General features: G+C 39.9%; 1 protein-coding gene across 1 annotated transcript in view; it reads right to left on the reverse strand.

Moving 5' to 3' along the window:
* CSRNP3 (cysteine and serine rich nuclear protein 3) overlaps positions 1 to 20090 on the reverse strand; it is a 30453-nt gene extending 10363 nt beyond the window's left edge. Inside the window, exon 1 of the mRNA XM_063318239.1 lies at positions 19929 to 20090. Coding sequence (XP_063174309.1) covers positions 19929 to 20076 — 148 coding nt within the window. The 5' untranslated portion in view covers positions 20077 to 20090. The remainder of the gene's footprint in view (positions 1 to 19928) is intronic.
* Between the last annotated feature and the right edge of the window lie 801 nt (positions 20091 to 20891).

Consider the following 20891-nt stretch of genomic DNA (forward strand, 5'->3'; position numbering starts at 1 on the left):
ATTTATGACCTTAAAAACATTTAAATATGACCAATTAAATCAAAAATATGACTTTTAAACCAAAAATATGACTTTACAATTTTTCTGAAATTGGCACCCAATTTTTAAAAATCTGTGCTTACACACACACACACACACGCACTAAAAGGTTTATTCTTCTTCACTTCCAGTGCAGAAGTGCTAGTACTGAAGGAATCAAATGAACATTTTGAGCGTAAAATGGTCATCCTTGGATTAGTTTCCATTAACAGCAGAATTGCATTGAATGACCACGTGCATCTTGAGGTTATCAAACTCAAAACTCCTTCTGTGGTCCACCAGTATGTTCTTGTATCTGGAGAAACTCTGTTCGATGTCACAAGAAGTTATAGGAACAAATTTGAAAAGAGCAAACTCATCTGGAGAAAATTCTGGCTCAAAGTCTTCAAATTTTGCTTCAAGTCCATTTAGAATGTTACTTTGCAAAGTGTTGAATAACCCAGATTAGATTGCAGCACTCTTTGCAGTTTATCACTAATTTTTTTCAGCCACTTTCCCTTTTGCTGGTTTTAAATCACTCTCAGTTTGTTTTACAATGTTCAGTGCGTCACTAAGTTCCATTCCTACAGTTTCAAGGCGGGTGATTGCTCTTGATAATCCACTGAAGTTAGATCCTATATATGCTAAATTTCCAGCCAAGGTTTCAGAAAAGGAATCTTGCACAATCTTGATGGAGGAAAATTCACAATAAATTCTTTAACTATCTGCTGCAAGGAAGCATAATTTGTGAAATAATACATAGCCGCATCCAGCCAAGTCCCCCAATGTGTCACAACAGGTTGAGGAGGGAAAGCCAAAGTAGGAGCAATTTCTTTGAACCTTTGTACTTGAAATGGAGCTTTAATGAACATTTTTTCCCCATTCGAAATTATCTTATCTACATCAGGATAATTGCTTCAAATCTCTTCGGCCACTCTGTGTAAACCATGTGCAAGGCATGTGATATGGATCATTTCTGGATAAAGAAGTTTAAGTCCCTTGGCTGCTTTAGTCATGTATGGAGTGGCATCTGTTACAAAGAGAAGGATATTTCCCCTTTTTACACCATCTGGCCAGAGTAGTTTGATAGAATTGTCAAAGATCATAGCAATAGTGGAATTGTTTACTTTTTGTAGTTTCACATCTTAGAAGAAATAGTTCACCAGGCTTGTCACATTTCAGAGTGCCAATAATAATACTGGCTACGTATCTTCCATTTACATCACTTGTTTCATCTACTGAAACCCATATCTTGTTGTCAACAGCAGATCTTATCTTTCTTAAGACATCTTCATAGCAGGCAGAAATGTAATTTTTCCTTACAGTTGATTCATTTGGAATCGGGTGACTGGTGTACTTCTCCACAAAATGCCTGAGGCTACCACTACCTAATTTCCTTAAGGGAATATCTGAAGTAACCATCATTGTACAGAGATCTTTACAAAATTCTGACTGGGTATTTGATGAAGCTGCAGTTGAAGAAGCAGCTCTCTCGAAAAGGAGACGTCTGTTCTCAGTGAAGGTAAATCTTGCTAAACAACTCTTGTGTTTTGTAGTGTCACAATGTTGCTGAATATTAAAACACTTTGGGGTCAATACCTTAACTTCACACAATTTACAAAACAAAATATCACTATCACTACTGAAAATCTGCTCCCCAAATTCTTGAACAAGACACTGTAATTTCACACTTGCTGAACATCTACTTTTAGGCATGTTGAAATCAGATTGCAGCTCTCATGTGACTCCACCACCTTGAACACACACACACACCTGAGTTGGGGAGCAAATGTGAAAAAGGAAAAAAGGCAAATTCTCACTTTTTCAGGCCTGGTTGAAGGAGAAGCCTCTGCCTGCTGAAGTCATTTCAAAAAAGGTTGCTCTCCTTCATACACACACACACACACAGCCCTGAGTTGGGGAGCAAATAAGAAAAAGAAAACAAAACAGGCAAATTCTCACCTTTTTTTCAGGCCTGGTCAGGGGAGAAGCCTTTGTTCCCACCGATCCCTCCCTCCCTTCCTCTCTCTCACACACACACAAACACCTCCCTGAGTTGGGGAGTGAATAAGAAAAAGAAAAAAAAAAACAGGAAAATTCTCACTTTATTTGCTGGCTCAAACTTGCTGGCTTATCAGGAGGGTTGCCATTGACCAAAATAGGACGTTTGTTACAAAATTAAGCAGAAATATGACATAAGACCTTTAAAAAGTCAAAATATGACTTTTCAGGCAAAATAAAAGCATATAATTCTCATCAGATTACTCTAAAACATGTTTTAACTTACTTATAAATTCAAATAAAGGTTCCAGAAGAAATATGACATGTCATAGAAATCCTTGCCCTAGTCATCACTTGCTCTTGCTTAAACAAATAGGGAAAGTCTTCAGGGCTTGGCTCTGGAATTCTTTCATACCCCTTAACAGCAGCTCTGCTCTTGGTCATGTGGCCAGAAGGAAGCAGGAGTGGTCCTTAAGAATGGAGCAGTCATCAGCTTTCCAAGCAGCTGCCCAATTGTTTCTCTGGAATGTTTTTCCTATTATGGCCCTGGCTGGATCTGGCCCATTTTTGAAATCAATCTTTCTTTTTACTGGCTTCTTTCACTAAACCAAATTTGGTCCTGCTCTGTTCAGTTTTTGGAGAGTTATTCAACCAGGCCTGATGACAGACAGAGTTCTGAACCACTTTCCATAAATAATTTCCAACAATCTGTTGGCTTGGAATGAATAAAAAGAGAAATATTAGATAATTAATGCGGCGGGATTGAATGATGTTTTATTTCAGTAGTAATTTCACCACTGTTCCCTGTAAAAGAACTGGGGTACCACTCTCTAAGAAGCATTCACAATTTCTACTATCCAGCTGAGTAATCTATCTCTGAGAGCCAGTTAGGTGCAGTGGTTAAAGCACCAAGCTAGAAATCAGGAGACTGAGTTCTAGTCCTACCTTAGGCACAAAAGTCAGCTGGGTGACTGACCTTGGCTCAGTCCCTCTGTCTCAACCCTAGGAAGAAGGCAGTGGCAAACCAGCTCTAAAAATCTTGCCAAGAAAACTGCAGGGAGTAGTCCAGGTAGACACCAGGAGTCAAGATTGAGACAAAGTCAAACACACAATTCTGTAACAATTTTTACTTATCAGAACAAATAAAGGCTAGTTTCACTTCTTCAACCAATTTGACTACATCTTCATGCCAATCAGGTTGAAACACATCTATCAAAACCAGATAAACAGTTCTCTTGGAAGCTACTCTCAATTTATACTCCAGGGTGAGGTAATTTCAAGTGATTTGATCACTAAAATTGATCAGTGAAAGATGCTGACAGTATAAGGAAGGGTATTACTTCCCTAGAAAATTAATATAAAAAAGGAGTGGTTATCATATTACTTTTAGACTTTCAGTGCACCTAAAGCTCTGAAATTTTCTAAGGAAAACTAAAATACTTTCCTAAGACATCGTCCTAATGCAGTATAATCTTTTCCTGCTACAGGAAAAGTAGTGAAGAAAAAGGAGCTCTCATATTATTTTTTAATCTTCCTGAAGCTAAAGCTCTGGCCTTTGTGAACTAAAATACTTTCCTAAGCCATACAACTCGTACAATACAATCATTTTCTACTCCAGGAAACAGATTTTTGTTTTATATCTCCAAATAGTATGTTCCATTGGCTTCATAAGTAATTCAGTCCAATGTCACAGAGGATCTATATTATTTTACAACTATTGTTGCAATACTTTGGTTCTGAATTGTAACCTTGAATGTTGTTACATTTTCACCCCAGCTCAGCAAGGTCAACCATGGAAAAAAAAGTGGGCTTCTGTGAATGTATAATGCCAATCCACATTGCTTTGAAACACGGAGTATGAAATAAATTTTTTGCAAGCTCTGGCTATTCTCTTGCAATATAAGGACTTCGTACGTACCAACACCTTCAGCAAAGGATCGTTACCTTGTCGTGGTGCTGGAGCTTGAGCACCTCAATGATGCCATGAGCTAAACCATGAAGGGCCACCCAAGATGGGAAGGTCATGACAGAGAGGTCAGACTAAATGCGATCCCTGGGGAAGGTAATGGCAACCCACCCCAGTATTCTTGCCGTGAAAACTAAATGGATCAGTACGACCAGAGATGTGTTGGTATACCATCGGAAGATGAAACCCCCAGGTCGGAAGATGGTCAAAATGCTACTGGAGAGGAACAGAGGATGAGTTCAACTAGCCCCAGACGTGATGACGCAGCTAGCTCAAAGCCGAAAGGACGGCTAGCGACTGACGGTGCTGGTGGTGAATGGCGAATCCAATGTTCTAAGGGTCAACACACCATTGGAACCTGGAATGTAAGATCTATGAGCCAGGGCAAATTGGATGTGGTTATTGGGGAGATGTCAAGATTAAAGATAGACATTCTGGGCGTCAGTGAACTGAAATGGACTGGAATGGGCCACTTCACATCAGATGACCACCAGATCTACTACTGTGGACAAGAGGACCACAGAAGAAATGGAGTAGCCTTCATAATTAATAGTCAAGTGGCTAAAGCAGTGCTTGGATACAATCCAAAAAACGATAGAATGATCTCAATTTGAATTCAGGGCAAGCCATCTAACATCACAGTGATCCAAATATACGCCCCAACCACAGATGCTGAAGAAGCTGAAGTAGAGCAGTTCTATGAGGATCTGCAGCACCTACTGGTCAACATGCCTAAAAGAGATGTTATTTTCATCACGGGAGACTGGAATGCTAAGGTGGACAGTCAAATGACACCTGGAATTACAGGTAAGCATGGCCTGGGAGAACATAATGAAGCAGGACATAGGCTGATAGAATTTTGCCAAGACAACTCACTCTGCATAACAAACACTCTCTTCCAACAACCTAAGAGACGGCTTTATACATGGACTTCACCAGATGGACAACACCGAAATCAGATTGACTATATCCTTTGCAGCCAAAGGTGGCGGACATCTATACAGTCGGTAAAAACAAGACCCGGAAGCTGACTGTAGTTCAGATCATGAACTTCTTATTGCACAATTTAGGATCAGATCAAAGAGATTAGGGAAGACCCACAGATCAGCTAGATATGAGCCCACTAATATTCCTAAGGAATATGCAGTGGAGGTGAAGAATTGATTTAAGGGACTGGACTTAGTAGATAGGGTCCCGGAAGAACTCTGGACAGAGTTCACAACATTGTTCAGGAGGCGGCAACAAAATACATCCCAAAGAAAGAGAAAACCAAGAAGGCAAAATGGCTGTCTGCTGAGACACTAGAAGTAGCCCAAGAAAGGAAAGCAAAAGGCAACAGCGATAGGGGGAGATATGCCCAATTAAATGCAAAATTCCAGAGGTTAGCCAGAAGAGAAAAGGAATTATTTTTAAACAAGCAATGCATGGAAGTGGAAGAAGACAATAGAATAGGAAGGACAAGAGACCTCTTCCAGAAAATTAAAAACATCTAGGTAAATTCCAGGCAAAAATTGATATGATCAAAAATAAAGATGGCAAGGACCTAACAGAAGAAGAAGAGATCAAGAAAAGGTGGCAAGAATATACAGAAGACCTGTATAGGAAGGATAACAATATCGGGGATAGCTTTGACGGTGTGGTCAGTGAGCTAGAGCCAGACATCCTGAAGAGTGAGGTTGAGTGGGCCTTAAGAAGCATTGCTAATAACAAGGCAGCAGGAGACGACGGCATCCCAGCTGAACTGTTCAAAATCTTGCAAGATGATGTTGTCAAGGTAATGCATGCTATATGCCAGCAAATTTGGAAAACACAAGAATGGCCATCAGATTGGAAAAAATCAACTTATATCCCCATACCAAAAAAGGGGAACACTAAAGAATGTTCAAACTATCGAACAGTGGCACTCATTTCACATGCCAGTAAGGTAATGCTCAAGATCCTGCAAGGTAGACTTCAGCGGTTCATGGAGTGAGAATTGCCAGATGTACAAGCTGGGTTTAGAAAAGGCAGAGGAACTGGGGACCAAATTGCCAATATCCGCTGGATAATGGAAAAAGCCAGGGAGTTTCAGAAAAACATCTATTTCTGTTTTATTGACTATTCTAAAGCCTTTGACTGTGTGGACCAGAACAAATTGTGGCAAGTTCATAGTGGTATGGGGATACCAAGTCATCTTGTCTGCCTCCTGAAGAATCTGTATAACAACCAAGTAGCAACAGTAAGAACAGAGCACGGAACAACGGACTGGTTTAAGATTGGGAAAGGAGTACGGCAGGGCTGTATACTCTCACCCTACCTATTCAACTTGTACACAGAACACATCATGCGACATGCTGGGCTTGAGGAATCCAAAGCTGGAGTTAAAATCACTGGAAGAAACATTAACAATCTCAGATATGCAGATGATACCACTTTGATGGCTGAAACCGAAGAGGAACTGAGGAGCCTTATGATGAAGATGAAAGAAGAAAGTGGAAAAGCTGGGTTGCAGCTAAACCTCAAAAAAACCAAGATTATGGCAACCAGCTTGATTGATAACTGGCAAATAGAAGGAGAAAATGTAGAAGCAGTGAAAGACTTTGTATTTCTAGATGCGAAGATTACTGCAGATGCTGACTGCAGTCAGGAAATCAGAAGACGCTTAATCCTTGGGAGAAGAGCAATGACAAATCTCAATAAAATAGTTAAGAGCAGAGACATCACACTGACAACAAAGGTCCGCATAGTTAAAGCAATGGTGTTCCCTGTAGTAACATATGGCTGTGAGAGCTGGACCATAAGGAAGGCTGAGAGAAGGAAGATTGATGCTTTTGAACTGTGGTGTTGGAGGAAAATTCTGAGAGTGCCTCGGACTGCAAGAAGATCCAACCAGTCCATCCTCCAGGAAATCAAGCCAGACTGCTCACTTGAGGGAATGATATTAAAGGCAAAGCTGAAGTACTTTGGCCACATAATAAGAAGACAGGACACCCTGGAGAAGATGCTGATGCTAGGGAGAGTGGAAGGCAAAAGGAAGAGGGGCCGACCAAGGGCAAGATGGATGGATGATATTCTAGTGGTGACGGACTCGTCCCTGGGGGAGCTGGGGGTGGCGACGGCCGACAGGAAATTCTGGCGTGGGCTGGTCCATGAAGTCACGAAGAGTCGGAAGTGACTAAATGAATAAACAACAACTTGTACCAATACACGTTGTTCAGTTTGCAATCCTCGCAAATTACAAAACATGATGGAAGGATGAAGAGCTCAAGCATTCACATACTGACATACAGCACATGTTGGACCACAATAATGTCCTCAATCTCAGGTGGCCAGATGCAAAAGAGAATGGAATCCCTGCATCTGGAATTAACATTTGTGCAGAAGCAGGAAACATAACAGGTATTGCCTGTCATGGAAGCAACATCAGCTGTAATCTGTTTCAGGCAGCTCTCAAAATCACGGAAGTTCTGTCCTGTTTTGCAACACTCCTTCCAAGCTTGGTCATTAAAGCACAATATTGAAAAGAAGCACCTATCTCTTAGCAAAGTCTGACAGTGGAACCCAAACCCGCCATTGAGCACACTTGCCAAAATATCCCCCCAAAGGTGTGCAAGCTTTCAATTTCTCTACAACACTTCACTAAGCTATGTGGCCAGAAGCTGCAGACATGAAATGATGGAATCAGTCTGAAGATGGAGATTGCAGATGGAGGTCAATTAAATTAAGATGTTTGTGGTAAACATCTTGGAAAATAGAGATGAAGATCCTCACGAAATTTCCTTCCTAGTCACCTGCATGCATCATTTTCGTCACAGATAAGTAGGCAACCAACAAAATCTTGTAACTTTTTTTTTTGGCTAACAGCTCTAATTTGCTAGCAGAAGGTGCCTTTTGCAAGTGTGAAACTACAGGTTCTATCTCAGCCATTGAAAACGAGGTGCCTGTGGATATCATCATCTCTGTAACAGGGTGCCCACTGACTTTCAAAGTTTTTTAAAGAAAAAACTTTAATTAAGAATGCCCAGAATTACAAAATCTGCAAGATTTGAATATTTCTCTGAGATTGCATAAAATAAATAAATGTGATGAGAATTTGATCCTTTGTTATAGGTACAGTTTTAACATTTGTTTGTTTGTTTGTTTATTTACTTAGGAATGTCTATGACTTAGTGTAAAATGGTGCTTGCCCCCTTAAAAAATATTGTTTACCCATGTTCTAGCTCTAAATAAAAGATCGCCTGGATATGTTTTATGCATTACATGTCACTTTAGAGCTCATCTGGGTCTTCCAGTAGTCTCCTATCAACACTTCTTTTTGAGTTCATACATGATTAGTTTCAGCACTTGGCATTTTTAGAGGTCCACTGGGTTCAACTGCGTTATTTATTTATCTATCTATTTATCTGTCAAATTTATATGGCCGCCCATCTCACATGAAGTGACTCTGGGTGGCATACAATAAAACTGGCAATTAAAACATTCCATAAAACCAATTAAAAACAATGAACATAAATAAACCAAGATCATGAGAGGAAAGATATTGCATCTAATGCACAGGCTGCCTATTACCAGGGGATCCCCAGGTTTGCTGAAAAAACAAAGTTTTAAGGGCTTTCCGGAAAGTCACAAGGGTTAGTTCTGAGAAAGGTTTCTGTGACATTTCAGGAATCAGCCAGACTTTCAGCAACTCTTTCTTTCTTACTTACTTACTTACTTATTTATTTCAAATTTCCATCACCGCCCATCTCCCCCAAAAAAGGTGACTCTGGGCAGTTTACAATCAAAATTAAAACACATACTTACAATATAAATACTATATAAAAATAGAATAAATACAGAGTAAAAAATATAAAATCCAGCAGTATAGAACTTGTTTATTGGGGAGAGATCTATAATAGCCACCCCCAAGATGAACTGGCGGCCCTCCCACCCCAAGTGAGGTGGCAGAACCAGGTTTTTAGGTTCTTCCGGAAGTCCAGGAGCGAACTCTTCTGTAAAGAAGCTCTTTACACATAATCTTTGGCAGGTAAATTCTATCAAGCTTTCCAAAAACAGCTCAGGGAATTCCAGAGTCAGGAGGAGATGCTGGAAAGCGGGTGGGTGGCTCGGTGCAGTGGGTGTGTGGGGAGAGTTTGTGAGCCTAGTTAAAAATAAACCTATGGCAGGAAGGCAAAGCCTGTTACTACCTCATTTGCACAAATCTTAGTGTGAACGACTGTCAAGCCTTCCTTTTGATCTTTTTCAAGCACCTTTTTTTAACTGTAAAAAGAAATTACTCAGTTACAAACATAAATAGAGATTTGTCTGGTGGAAATCCAAAGTGTGAACACTTCCCTCCACAATTTCAGCTATTTTCCTCATGTCAAAAGCATGTTATAATAAATGTAAACCGTATGATTCCTCTACACAGTATCTGCAGGTTACAACCCAGAGGACAGTACAACTCATTTACCGCCCTCACAAAAAGAGTTTACGAAGAAAGATAATCTTGAGGCAAGGAAGACTAAAAACACAGAACACAGCATTTACTTAAAATGTTATTGCTTGGGCAGATTATAATGCTATTGGTCTATTTTCCTGTATAGTGCTGTGCTTAGCACTATCAAAAGTTTTTGTAGGGTTCTCCATCCTCCATTCCATTCCATGTATTTCTTCCCCTGTATATATTTTGTTATTTATATTTATTTAACATAATTTAGACCACTTTACAAAGTACTAAACCCATAGAAAGTAATTCACAAATAAAATAATACAGTTTTAAAACAGTACAAATGAATATAGAATTAATAAAAGCCAGTAACAAGAGTAACACTGGCATTTCATTCAGTTCAAATCAGAAAATACTGCAGTCCCATAAAAGACAATTCAAACCATGGTCATGGGAAAAGGAGTGAATTTTGAGAGCTTTCCCAGAGTGATAGAGCTTGGCAACTTCCATAGAGAAAGTGTTCCCAGAGATGCCGGGCATTTGAAAAGAAGATCCTCTTTACCCCACCCATTAACTTATCTGCTCCAAAAGGCAAGCGAGCAAGAATAACATCCATTAAAGATCTTAAGGGGCAGGCAGGTTGAATCTGATCCTTCACATAAGTTAGCTCAAAGATGTTTACAGTTTTAAAGATTAAAACTAATGTTTTAAATTTGGTTGCAAATGTTCTGACAAACAGCACAGCTGGCACAATATAGGTGTCACAGCCACTTTAATGAGACAGAACTTTCCAGTGGGAATCTCATCCTTCCAAAAGAGCCTTCATGATAACAATCCAAGGAAGAAAAACCTGGATAAAAGATTACTATCAACTTTAAACCCATAAAGTAAAAAAATCAAATCCAACAGTTGCATACATCTACCAAAACCAGACGCTGACTTAAATCTTACTCCAAATATGATTTTGCTCTTTGTTACATAAAAAAGATGCCTTAATACTGAGTTAGACAACTGTGATTGATGGGAACTCTCTAAGAACTGTTGGAACTACAAAGGGCCTTCTGTCATTACTTCTTGTGTGCCAGTTCTGGAACAGGAAGCTTTGCTTTTAATCACACATGCCCTTATCACCTCGTGGATAGACTACTGCAATTCTCTCTTCATGGGCCAGCCCTTGAAGGGCTTTTGGACCCTTCAGCTACCTTAGCATGCTGCTGCCTGAGTAATTATGACAGTACCTACAACCACCTATGTAACACCACTACTGCAGATGCTGCATTGGCTACTAGTCAGCTTCCAGTGCAACTCAAGGTGCTGATTATCACATTCAAAGCTTTATACGGCTTAGGATTTAGATATCTCTAAGGCTCCTTTCTCCAAGGTGAATCTGCCCAACCAGAGAGATCTAGTAGGGAGGTCTTGCCAAGAGCCCCAGATCCAAAGCAATGTCATCTACAGGGACCTTGTGGTTGAGTATTCTCAGTTATGACCCCCCGCTTTAGCAAACACCTAGATATTTGGAACATACCCTGTTGTATTTTCAGAATACTGTAAAAATATGGTTCTCTGGAGAGGCATTTGGGAACACTTGAAAATCCTATGCCTGAATAGTGATCCATCTGTTGTTGTTGTTTATGTTACTAATTTTTTATACTTTAATTTATACAACTTTGTAGTTTGTAAGCCACTCAGAATCTTTAGTAATGGAATGGCATATAAGGCAAAATGGTAAACATGCAGGAAAGTAAATAATAATTCCCAGAATTCCCAGTCAACAGACTAGCAAAGAATTTTTGGAGTCATAATCCCAACATATCTGCAGGAGAGCAGGGCAGAGCAGGTTAGATTAAGGAAAAAAGCGAATTTAACAGACAAAAGTATTTGTTGCCATCTAGTTCCTCTCAGTTTTTGTAGCTCAGATATGGTAGCCTTAATTAAATGGAAAATATATTCCTGAGGATTCTAGTTGTTTCACAACTGAAGCTGTCTATTTATATATACTTTTAAGGAAGCCCAAGCATTAACATTTTATTCAGAATTTGTACTGGATTCGTAGAGGCTTATTCCCAAACTTAATCCTAACTGGACTGAATTTAATTCCATAGGCATGATTTCCTCCATGGTGAGCTTGACAACCTGTATCTCAATCAATCTCATACTCGCCTACCATAAATGTGTTAATTTCATGTTATAGAGAAGGTGGTTTCTTAAGACAGAGCACATTTTGGATTCGGTTGACATGCAAGATTCATAAAAAATCTCAGATTTAACTGTAATAATAATAATTAAACAAATTTATAAGGCCACCCAACTCACACATGGTGACTCATACTATATAGGTCTTATGTAAATAAACACTGGATGCAATGCAAATCAAGGAAAAGCAGATAGAGGCTGTTCAACTCTCTGAATGGCATCTAATATCACTGATTACAAAACACTGCTGGATTGTCTATCCAGACAAGGGACACAGGACCATTTCTTACTACGGTGACATTCTTGATTAGCTGACAGATTCCAGTTGATGGCGCAAGGAATGTATTAAAACAACATGGCATTTGTCCCTTATCCTGTTAAATATCTGCATGAAATTATTAGCTGCCATCCAGAACGCTGAAATACAGTGGCATCAAAAATCTGATGACAACCAGTTCTTTTTCTCTGTGACAGGTGAACAGGCAGCCTTAAAATCAAATAAAGAGAGAAAGAAATCCTGAACTGATGCCTGGAATCACTAACAGGCTAGAGGCTAACGTAGTGAAATTTCATTCAGAGAAAGGACAGTTTTTATTAGTTGGCAATTCAGTGTTTGGGGACTTCTACTTAAGACTTAGTTTCCTCTTGAAGAAACATGGTAGATTGTACATGCCATGACATCAAACTTTTATTTTAGATGCTCAAATGGTAACCATGGCAGCAAATGGATTTCACCGGTTTAGGCTGGCGATGCAGCTACTATTAGACATAAATAATTTGCTTGAGTAATTCACACTCATATAAAATCCAGATTAAACTAGAGGACAGTAACTTATAACTTGTAGCAATGGGTTACATTTTAATTAGTTAGGTCTCTGAGGGTACAGGAGATGTAGTTGGTGATGTTATGATATCAATGAATGGGCAGAGCCTCTTTTTTGGGGGGTTGTCAGATTTGGAAGGATAATTTAAGGATTGAAATCAGTGAAATACAGAGATTAAGATCCTTATTTTGCCTCCTAATTGCCCTATTTTTGGCATTCAGAAGTTTTTAAGAGGTGAAATGAGATATGAGAAAATCTCAGCAAGGGGGCAAAGATGCAGGTGCAGAAGCACTACGGGTATGTACACAAGATGCTGTGGCTCCTAGCCAGTTCTTTGCAATATCTAGATTGGTACCCAGAAGAAAAATTCTCTTGCACCCTTTTTTCATGGCATAATCATAAAAAATTATTGCCTCCCCACTCAGCAGCAACCATAGGAAATCATGATGACAGCAAAATGATGGCATCTTTGCACAAATGAAATGATTATCTAAAGCGCAGCATAACATCTGATGTAAGTATGTAAGCTGCATCAAACATATCATGACATTATGATGCACATATCATTACTGGATCCTCCTTGTCCCCTCTGGATACCCATGTAAGTTGTGTAAGAACCCTGGACAGACTAAAGCATTTATCAGACATGTCTACGTAACCACACCTCGATGTGAGAAAGATCCCTGGGCTCATCAGTTTATATAGCATTCTTTTCAGAGAGGAGGTGCTTTCACCTGCTTAGGTCCTTTATGACATCATGTTGGATGAGCAGAGATACAAAAGCTAGAGAAACAGTGCAATCTGATATTTGTTTACTCAGAAGTTAGTTTCATTGAGTTTAGTGGGACCTACTTTCAGATCAGTATATATAGGATTTCAGTTTAAGGGATTTTCTTCAAAAAATTTGAAATTTGGTAATGATACCAAGTTGATGAGATACACATGGTGACATCATCATGCACATGCTGCAGTTAAGTACTTGCACCCTGCCATCTGACCCAAGTACCTAAGTTGCAGTATTTGTAAGCTGACAGCTTCACATACATTTCATTATTTGCCTTCAGTTCCCCTCCAATACAGACAGTCATGACAGTTAGTAGTCAGTGATCTTCCTGACTTCTCAGTATTTTAATTCAATACCAATGGAAGATATTCTCTGGAAATTCCTCTCATGGTTTTGTTTTCCAGAGCTGGAAGTATGGACAGCCAGGGAGGCTTCAGAGTGACAAAATAGTAAGATGCCAGCAGTAGCATGTCCACCATCTCCAATAATAATGTTGAAAATATCACCAAGAGAAATTGAAAGAAATTTTCAATCATCTTGAGAGCAAGCTAGAAAAATAGAAAGTGCCTTTTACTGGGGAAGAAAACTGAGAAACTGTAAAGCAGATTTTGATACAACATTAATCTAGACAAAGCATTCCATTTATTTCAATGAACTACAATATGCATGGTAAAACCTGTCTAGAAGGCATCAGACTGGGAAAATTTACTGTGTCACACAAAGAATGTCCATCAATAGCTATTTTTGCTCTCCACAAATCCAAGTGAATTATTCTAGCTATGGTTCTGATACTTGCAAAGATTCAGAGAAGCAGCCACAGCTAGCTAAGTTTACCAGTGGGCAGAAATGTCTGTATTTGGCTTTCTTCCCTTTTCACTTGTCTTTTAAAGCTCCAATTCTATGCCCTTGTATCTTGCAGTTAACCCTATCACACTCAGTGGCGTTTACATATGAAGGGCTACACTGTTTTGGATGGCTTTTCCATATTTATTTATTCACTTATTAGAAAGATAAATCTAGCAGCTCCAGGTAACACACTTAGTATCCCCTCCTTCATTTTACCCACAACAACCCTAAGTTGCAGACTGCACTAAAAGTGAGTGATTGAAAGTGAATTTCCAAGCCTGAGTGGACTTGAACCCGGAGCTCCTCATCCTGGTCCAATGACCTAACCACCACACATTTTAATAGGTCTCATATTTGTATACCACTTAACGTACAGAATTAACTTGATGAGGCAATGGATGGATGGATGGATGGATGGATGGATAGATAGATAGGCTGTCTGTCTGTCTGAAGTGTGGTTTGAACCACATTCTCTTCTTTCTTACAAGCAATTCTTCTTCTTCTTGGCAGATGGATGAGGCCAGAAGTCACAAATCCATTTGTAGGCCTTATGACCAAAGGACTCCCCTTTGCTACTTCTGTAAGGGAGGCAGCGGCTTGCTCTGTTTGTTTAAAGACTTTGATGCCTTGGCTATCCACGTCTGATACTGGCATTGCTTGGGGGGCTCCTGTGAAACAAAAGGGACGGAGTCAGGATTTCAAGCGCTGCCTGCTGCTTTTGCAAGCTGTATTTTGCTCTTCTAGCTCAGGATGCAGCCTGCTTTGCAGTGCACTTGCCAGAAGTTCTCACGTTGCTTTAGTGCCTGAGATCTGTACATACAGGTACTCCTTGCTTACCGACTGCTTCGTGCAGCGACTGTTCAAAGTTACGACGGTACAAAAAAAAAACCTTTGCAACCAATCCTCACATTCATGACTGTTGCAGTTTCCCACAGTCACGTGATCACCATTTGCACACTTTGCAACCGGCTTGTGACAAGCAAAGTTAATACAGAAGGCAGAAGTAAAATCGTAAGTTGCGGTCACATGGTTTTTTGCTTAGCGACAGTTTCGCTTAACAACCAATGGGGAAGTGAGACTGTAAGTCCATCACAGTCATGTGATTTTCTGCTTAGCAACTGCGGCATTAGTGACTGAGTTGCTGGTCCCAACTGGGGTCGCTAAGGGAGGACTACCTGTACTTCCCAGGAGAGAACCTCTCTCTTCACTGACTAGATTAATAACCAGCTGAGATTCCTTCTGAGACCGCCACTGCCTGCTTTTGCACTAGGGGCCAACTCTTAGCGCCAAAGCCTTTCCCTTAACTTCTTCACCATGATTACCACTGATAGGCCAAAGTGCATGTCAGAAAGGTTCATTTCATTACTTCTTCACTGTGCATTTGAATCCCAACAACATCTGGGCCTTCTCAGGGGCAGCACCTGCCCTGTGGAATGGCAACCCCTGCAAGATTTGGATGGCCCCAGTCCTATTAGCCTTTCGCAAGGCATTCAAGACCTGGCAGTTTCCCCAGGTTTGGGGTCAGTGGGTAGGTGAGTTCTGTTATTATTGAAGGTAAGTGGGGTCATTGTTTGGTGCGTCTGTGTGTTTTAATCCTGTAAGTGACCGAGAGACACATGGGTGAGAAGGGTGGCTATATAAACCATATCAATCAATCAATCAACACAAATCGTATATGCAAGACTATATATATAAGATCTATGAAAGAGAAATTGGTCTGTTTGAAAATGAAAATATGTGATTACTATGATGATACCAGCATTACAATTATCTTAGTAATTAATATTATTAAACAGATTATTATAGATACAAAATTAATATGCGGTGTTCTTAATGTTTTGTAAACTCCAGGGTCTCATTTTTAAAGAGACTTCATGGTTCTTGGAATAAATGCAGTCCCTGAACTCAAACGCTTCTCTTCTGAGCTATTGTGACTATAGCATATCTGAGGATATACATGGACTACAAGGAACTTTACCAGTTCACTTCTGAAAATGATGCAGAGTTTGGAGTACAGGGATGGCCTTCAGTTGGAAAATGTCTCTTTTCTTTCTGGTTAATTAACAGCTAGATCTGATTACAGTTAGGAACGAAGTTAGTAAATCTACCACGATGGTCTCTTAATGAGATGCCTGTGGCATGAGGAAGGGGGAAGAACATTGTACAGCGTTAGTTTTTAAAATATGTCTGTGTGCATGTGTTGTGTGAGAAAGACAGGCATAGAAATGCCCATTTGTGTATAAGTCAAAATGTTTAGGTTCAATGCATGTAACTGTAAAATACAAAACAGACTTTTCAGCCAATCAAATTAAATCACTTTAATGTTGGCCTTCCTGCTACTGGAAGACAACTTCTTACAGCTATAAATTATCACCGTGGTAATAAGAGAACTCCAGTCCAGAGGAGGTAAGTTGGTACGATATCTTTCCATCAAGCAGCTGTCAATATACATCAGGGACTGCACCATTTATAATAGCATTACATTTTCCATTTTCTGATATTAGGAAAGTGTAATTTGATTCATGCCACTCGTGTATATAAAGCAACAAACAGAAATGAATGCTTAGTTTCATGAGATAACCTGAAAATACAGCACATGAAGTACTATCAGCACTGTCCTTCGCATTGTTCCGAATATACTGGAAACTCACCAAGCATCTGTCATGCAGCTTTCCTCTATTTATTGTCCCCCAGAGCTGCTGAGGCCACAGCCCCAGAATCCTGAGACAATATATTGTAAACCATCAGAAGTCTTTCAATTCTGACAGCATATAAATAAAATTAATTAAAAAATAAACATAGCCAGAGGATAGCTGCCCAGGAACTCTAGGCGTTATGGCCACAATGTATCTGATGGTATCAGGTAGGAAAGGTTGAGCCAATGACATGTCAACCTCATTCCATTTACAACCACACTTGTACGGTGCTTAAAACTGAATCTTCAAGCTTACACTCATATTGTAATGATAACACTACTCAGAAGTACATTTCTGTTCTTCAGGTCTTAGATGTTTAGAAATACGTTTTTGTTTTTCATTTCTTAGATGCTTAGAAGTACATTTCTGTCCTTCATTTCTGTTATCTAACTATTCATTTCTGGCTTTTCCCATACAATTCAATACAAACTATATTTTAAAAATGGAACCTTACGTACCAGCATACCTGGCAAATAGTGGTATCTATTGTAGATGCCAAGTGAAGGATTCTTCTGCAACTCAACTCAACTCCAGCCCCAGTTCAACGGACATTATCATAATCTATAACTGAATATAGCCAACATGTGCTTATAAATGCTATTCCTCCTTGTATAACTCATCCCATGTGTGTTGTGTAAATTTTCTTCCTCCTTACTTCCCAGGGGTTTTGCCAATACATTTCACTTTATGGTTTCTTGCCAATAATATCCCACTGATCCCTACCTTCACATGGATGGTTATCCTTTTGCCACTCCTTTCCACCCCCAATCAAAAGAACAAAGTTATCATATAACTCATCAGACCACTGGTCCCTCTTATTCAATACTGCCTAGGCAAGGAGTAGTCACACTGTATCTCAAACCTAGCTATCTTACTCAACATAGTAAATGGCCAAGGATAATGGAATGTAAATTATAATGATATCTGGAAGGCCAGAGAGACTCTACCCTACTGGTGGTACTTCTCCAGGATTTCAGTCAGGGCTCTATTCCTGGTCTTAACAGGAAATAAGAGGAAGTTGCATGCAAAGCAGATGCTCTAGCATTGTTCCCCCCTCTGTTTCTCATCTATAATTCACAGACTAGAATATTTCTTTTTTTCTTTTCTTGCCAGGAAGTCATCAGAATTGATATTCAGTCTTCCATACTTTCACACTTAAATGTATCTAGTTCAATCAATCCTTAATTATTTGATTACTCTCATAAGCAGAAACCAATAAACATGATTTACAGACATGAGAACACATGAGTAAGATTCAAATGACTGGACTAAATTGGCATTCTTAGACTTTGCAGATGTCATGAGTGCCGTTGAGCTGAAGACATCAGCGCAATGGCACACATGACAATAACAAGGAAACAGGGGAAGGGGCTCAAGATAAGTAGCCATCAACTTACAAAGACTAAAGAACAAGATACAATGGCTAAGCGGATCGCGAGGCACACCCAAGCTGTTAGCGCTAGCGCAACGGAGATCGCCCAGCTGACAGCAATCACCGGAGGAATAGGGAAACCGATGATGGGCGATCCCGGAGCGCCAGCGGGGCCTCGCAACCCCTCACCTACCGGCAAGACAGCATGTTGGACAAAGGGGGGGTGACGTAACCGCGAGTGAGGGGGCGCTGACCGGCGCGGGGTATTTAAACCCCGCACCGGTGCGCTTCTGTCACTCTCAGCTTTTTTCTACTACTGTATCTACACTACGAATAAACCAGAGCCTGCTTCAACGGAATCAGTGTCTGTGTGTTACTCGGAGGTAGGCAGCGCATGACAGCAGAGCCTAGTTCATTGTACAAACTTTGTGCTTAGTATTTGATTACTCACAATTTATAATGCAAAGATGTAGAACAACAGGCTTCTCTACCTTACCCAACCAATTAAACTGTTATACCATAATATAGCTTTGGATTATTGGAGTTATTATTGAAGTTATCTGAAGAAAATTTTAAATAAGCAAATTAAACACTTCTACTGTCCCATAAACGAATGTAGGTAAATTATTGCTAGGCTGTAGAACCACTTGCTGCACCTGGGTCCAAAGTCTTCTACTAATCCTATTTAATTATTTGAAATTCTATGAATTCTTCCCCTGCTTTTCTAAACAGAATATTCACAGCAGCCAGTGAGACAAAACAATATAAAATACAAATGATTTAAACTGATAATGCCCATCAGATTAAAGCATACGTAAGACATTAAGAAGAGGAACCCACAAAATTCTTTGCAGATCACGCTTTCTATGGATCAGACAACAACCGAATGACAAATGAAACAGTTGAACAACCATCTGAAAGACAAGCAATGGCAAAACTTGACAGAAACCTCTTTGGAGGCTGTTTCATATGCTAGACCCCGCTTCCCCAGCATGACACCTGTGGGCATCAATGTGCCTGCCATCACCTTCCTTTGTGTCTGCTAGGCTCCCTGACCAAGTTATTTTTTAATAAATTGGAAGTAAACACATTGCAAATGAAAGGAACAGCCTCAATCATAAATGACATTGTATATTTCATTGTATGTGTACTTCCCAAAACATCTCCTGGAGCCACACTGACCTTAGAAGCATTCTTAGTGAATAAAATGGTGGATGGCTTGGAGGCTGGTGTTTTATTTGAAAGCGTGCCCACTACTCCAGAAAAAAATGCAAAGGTAAGCTGAAGTCTTGGGAACGTATTGGGATGCTAGATGAATTGCGTGGAACACGCTTACCAATTTGCCTTCTGGGGATAGGTGTTTTGAGACTGGCTACGTCCAGTGCGGCAAACATTTTTTTAAAAGAGTGCCCACAACATCCTCTCAAAATTCCAAATGTGCCTATCAGCCTAAACGTTATAAAACAGACTTGTTGCTCATGTCTGCCTGTCGCGCGTCTGACAGGTATCAGACAGAGATCATACCTCCTTGATGATCCGACAGAGTCACTTCTTCACGTGTAAGGCTCTGGCTCTTGCAGTCTAAAAACTCCAATCTAAGCCCAGTTCATACATTTGGTCCCAAATAAGCTGCTGTATATGATGGAAAGCACATAGAGGACACCTCCCAACTGCCCCCAGATGTGAGGTGCCAGCCCTAGTGCTCCATCTATTTCCACTGAATGGAGAGATTTGGTGAATAAGGAGGAAATGAACCTGGCACTGACCTTCGTTGTCCGTAACGATGAAGGGCCCTTGCAATGTAACTGTCGTACTTACGGGTAAAATGATTTGAAGTGGAAGGGTTGACACTATCACCACTCTCAGCACTTTCACTGCTAGAGATGTCATCATCCGACTCCCGCACAGAAGAACAGGGTGAGGAGCCGTCAACTTCTTCAAACTTCCTCTTTAAAATTCCACTCATAGCTGCACTACTGTCACATGCACCTGCAAGGGGAACAGGTACAATGAAGCAAAGGAACATTTGGCTGCAGACTAAGCGGTCGAGGCCTTTAGGTTCATCCTCAATGAATTAATTTACGGCAAACAAAGAGGATGTCGAAAGCATTAATGTGTGGACCAAGGAAACTTACTGTGCTTCCCCCCAAAAACCTTCCTTTTAATTAAAAAAAACTTAAGCTTCAAGCACTAATATCTGGACCAAGGAAACCTACTGTGATTTTCCCTCCTTTTTTTATTAAAAAATGAAAAACTCTGAGAGCTAAAACAATTGCCGTAAAAGGTATGTTTTAAACAGAAAGACTGTATATCTAAATTAAAATACCCAGTACCATTCATACTGTGGTTCACTAAGGTTAGCCTCATGGAAAACTAATCCTTGAATTGATGTGTATGTGTATATGTGTGTGTGTGTGTGTGTGTCCCAGTTCTAAATATTTTAAATTTGAAATGCTTCCGTTTAAGTTCAAATCATTTTTTTTTATGTTCAAAACAGGCTGTGTTGACTATTTTGAAGTGTTCAAAGATTCTCAGAACAGCCTATTGCAATGTGGAAGAGAAAGAGCTGCCCTTGACTCTTCTTGTATGCTACTTTTTGCATAAAAGAAAAAACCTTCTGCTGTCACAATGGGAGGCAATTAATTTAATTTCATTTCATTTAATGGTTAATCAGTCAGTCAGTCAGTTTATTGCAGTCTAAGACCAGTCCAAGCAATGTGTCCACAAGCGCTCAGGGAGTATTTATAAATCTGTCTTAATAGATAGTAAATACAGTAAAAT

This window comes from Candoia aspera, chromosome 1 (genome assembly GCF_035149785.1).
Source record: "Candoia aspera isolate rCanAsp1 chromosome 1, rCanAsp1.hap2, whole genome shotgun sequence".
In the NCBI taxonomy this organism is placed as follows: domain Eukaryota; kingdom Metazoa; phylum Chordata; class Lepidosauria; order Squamata; family Boidae; genus Candoia; species Candoia aspera.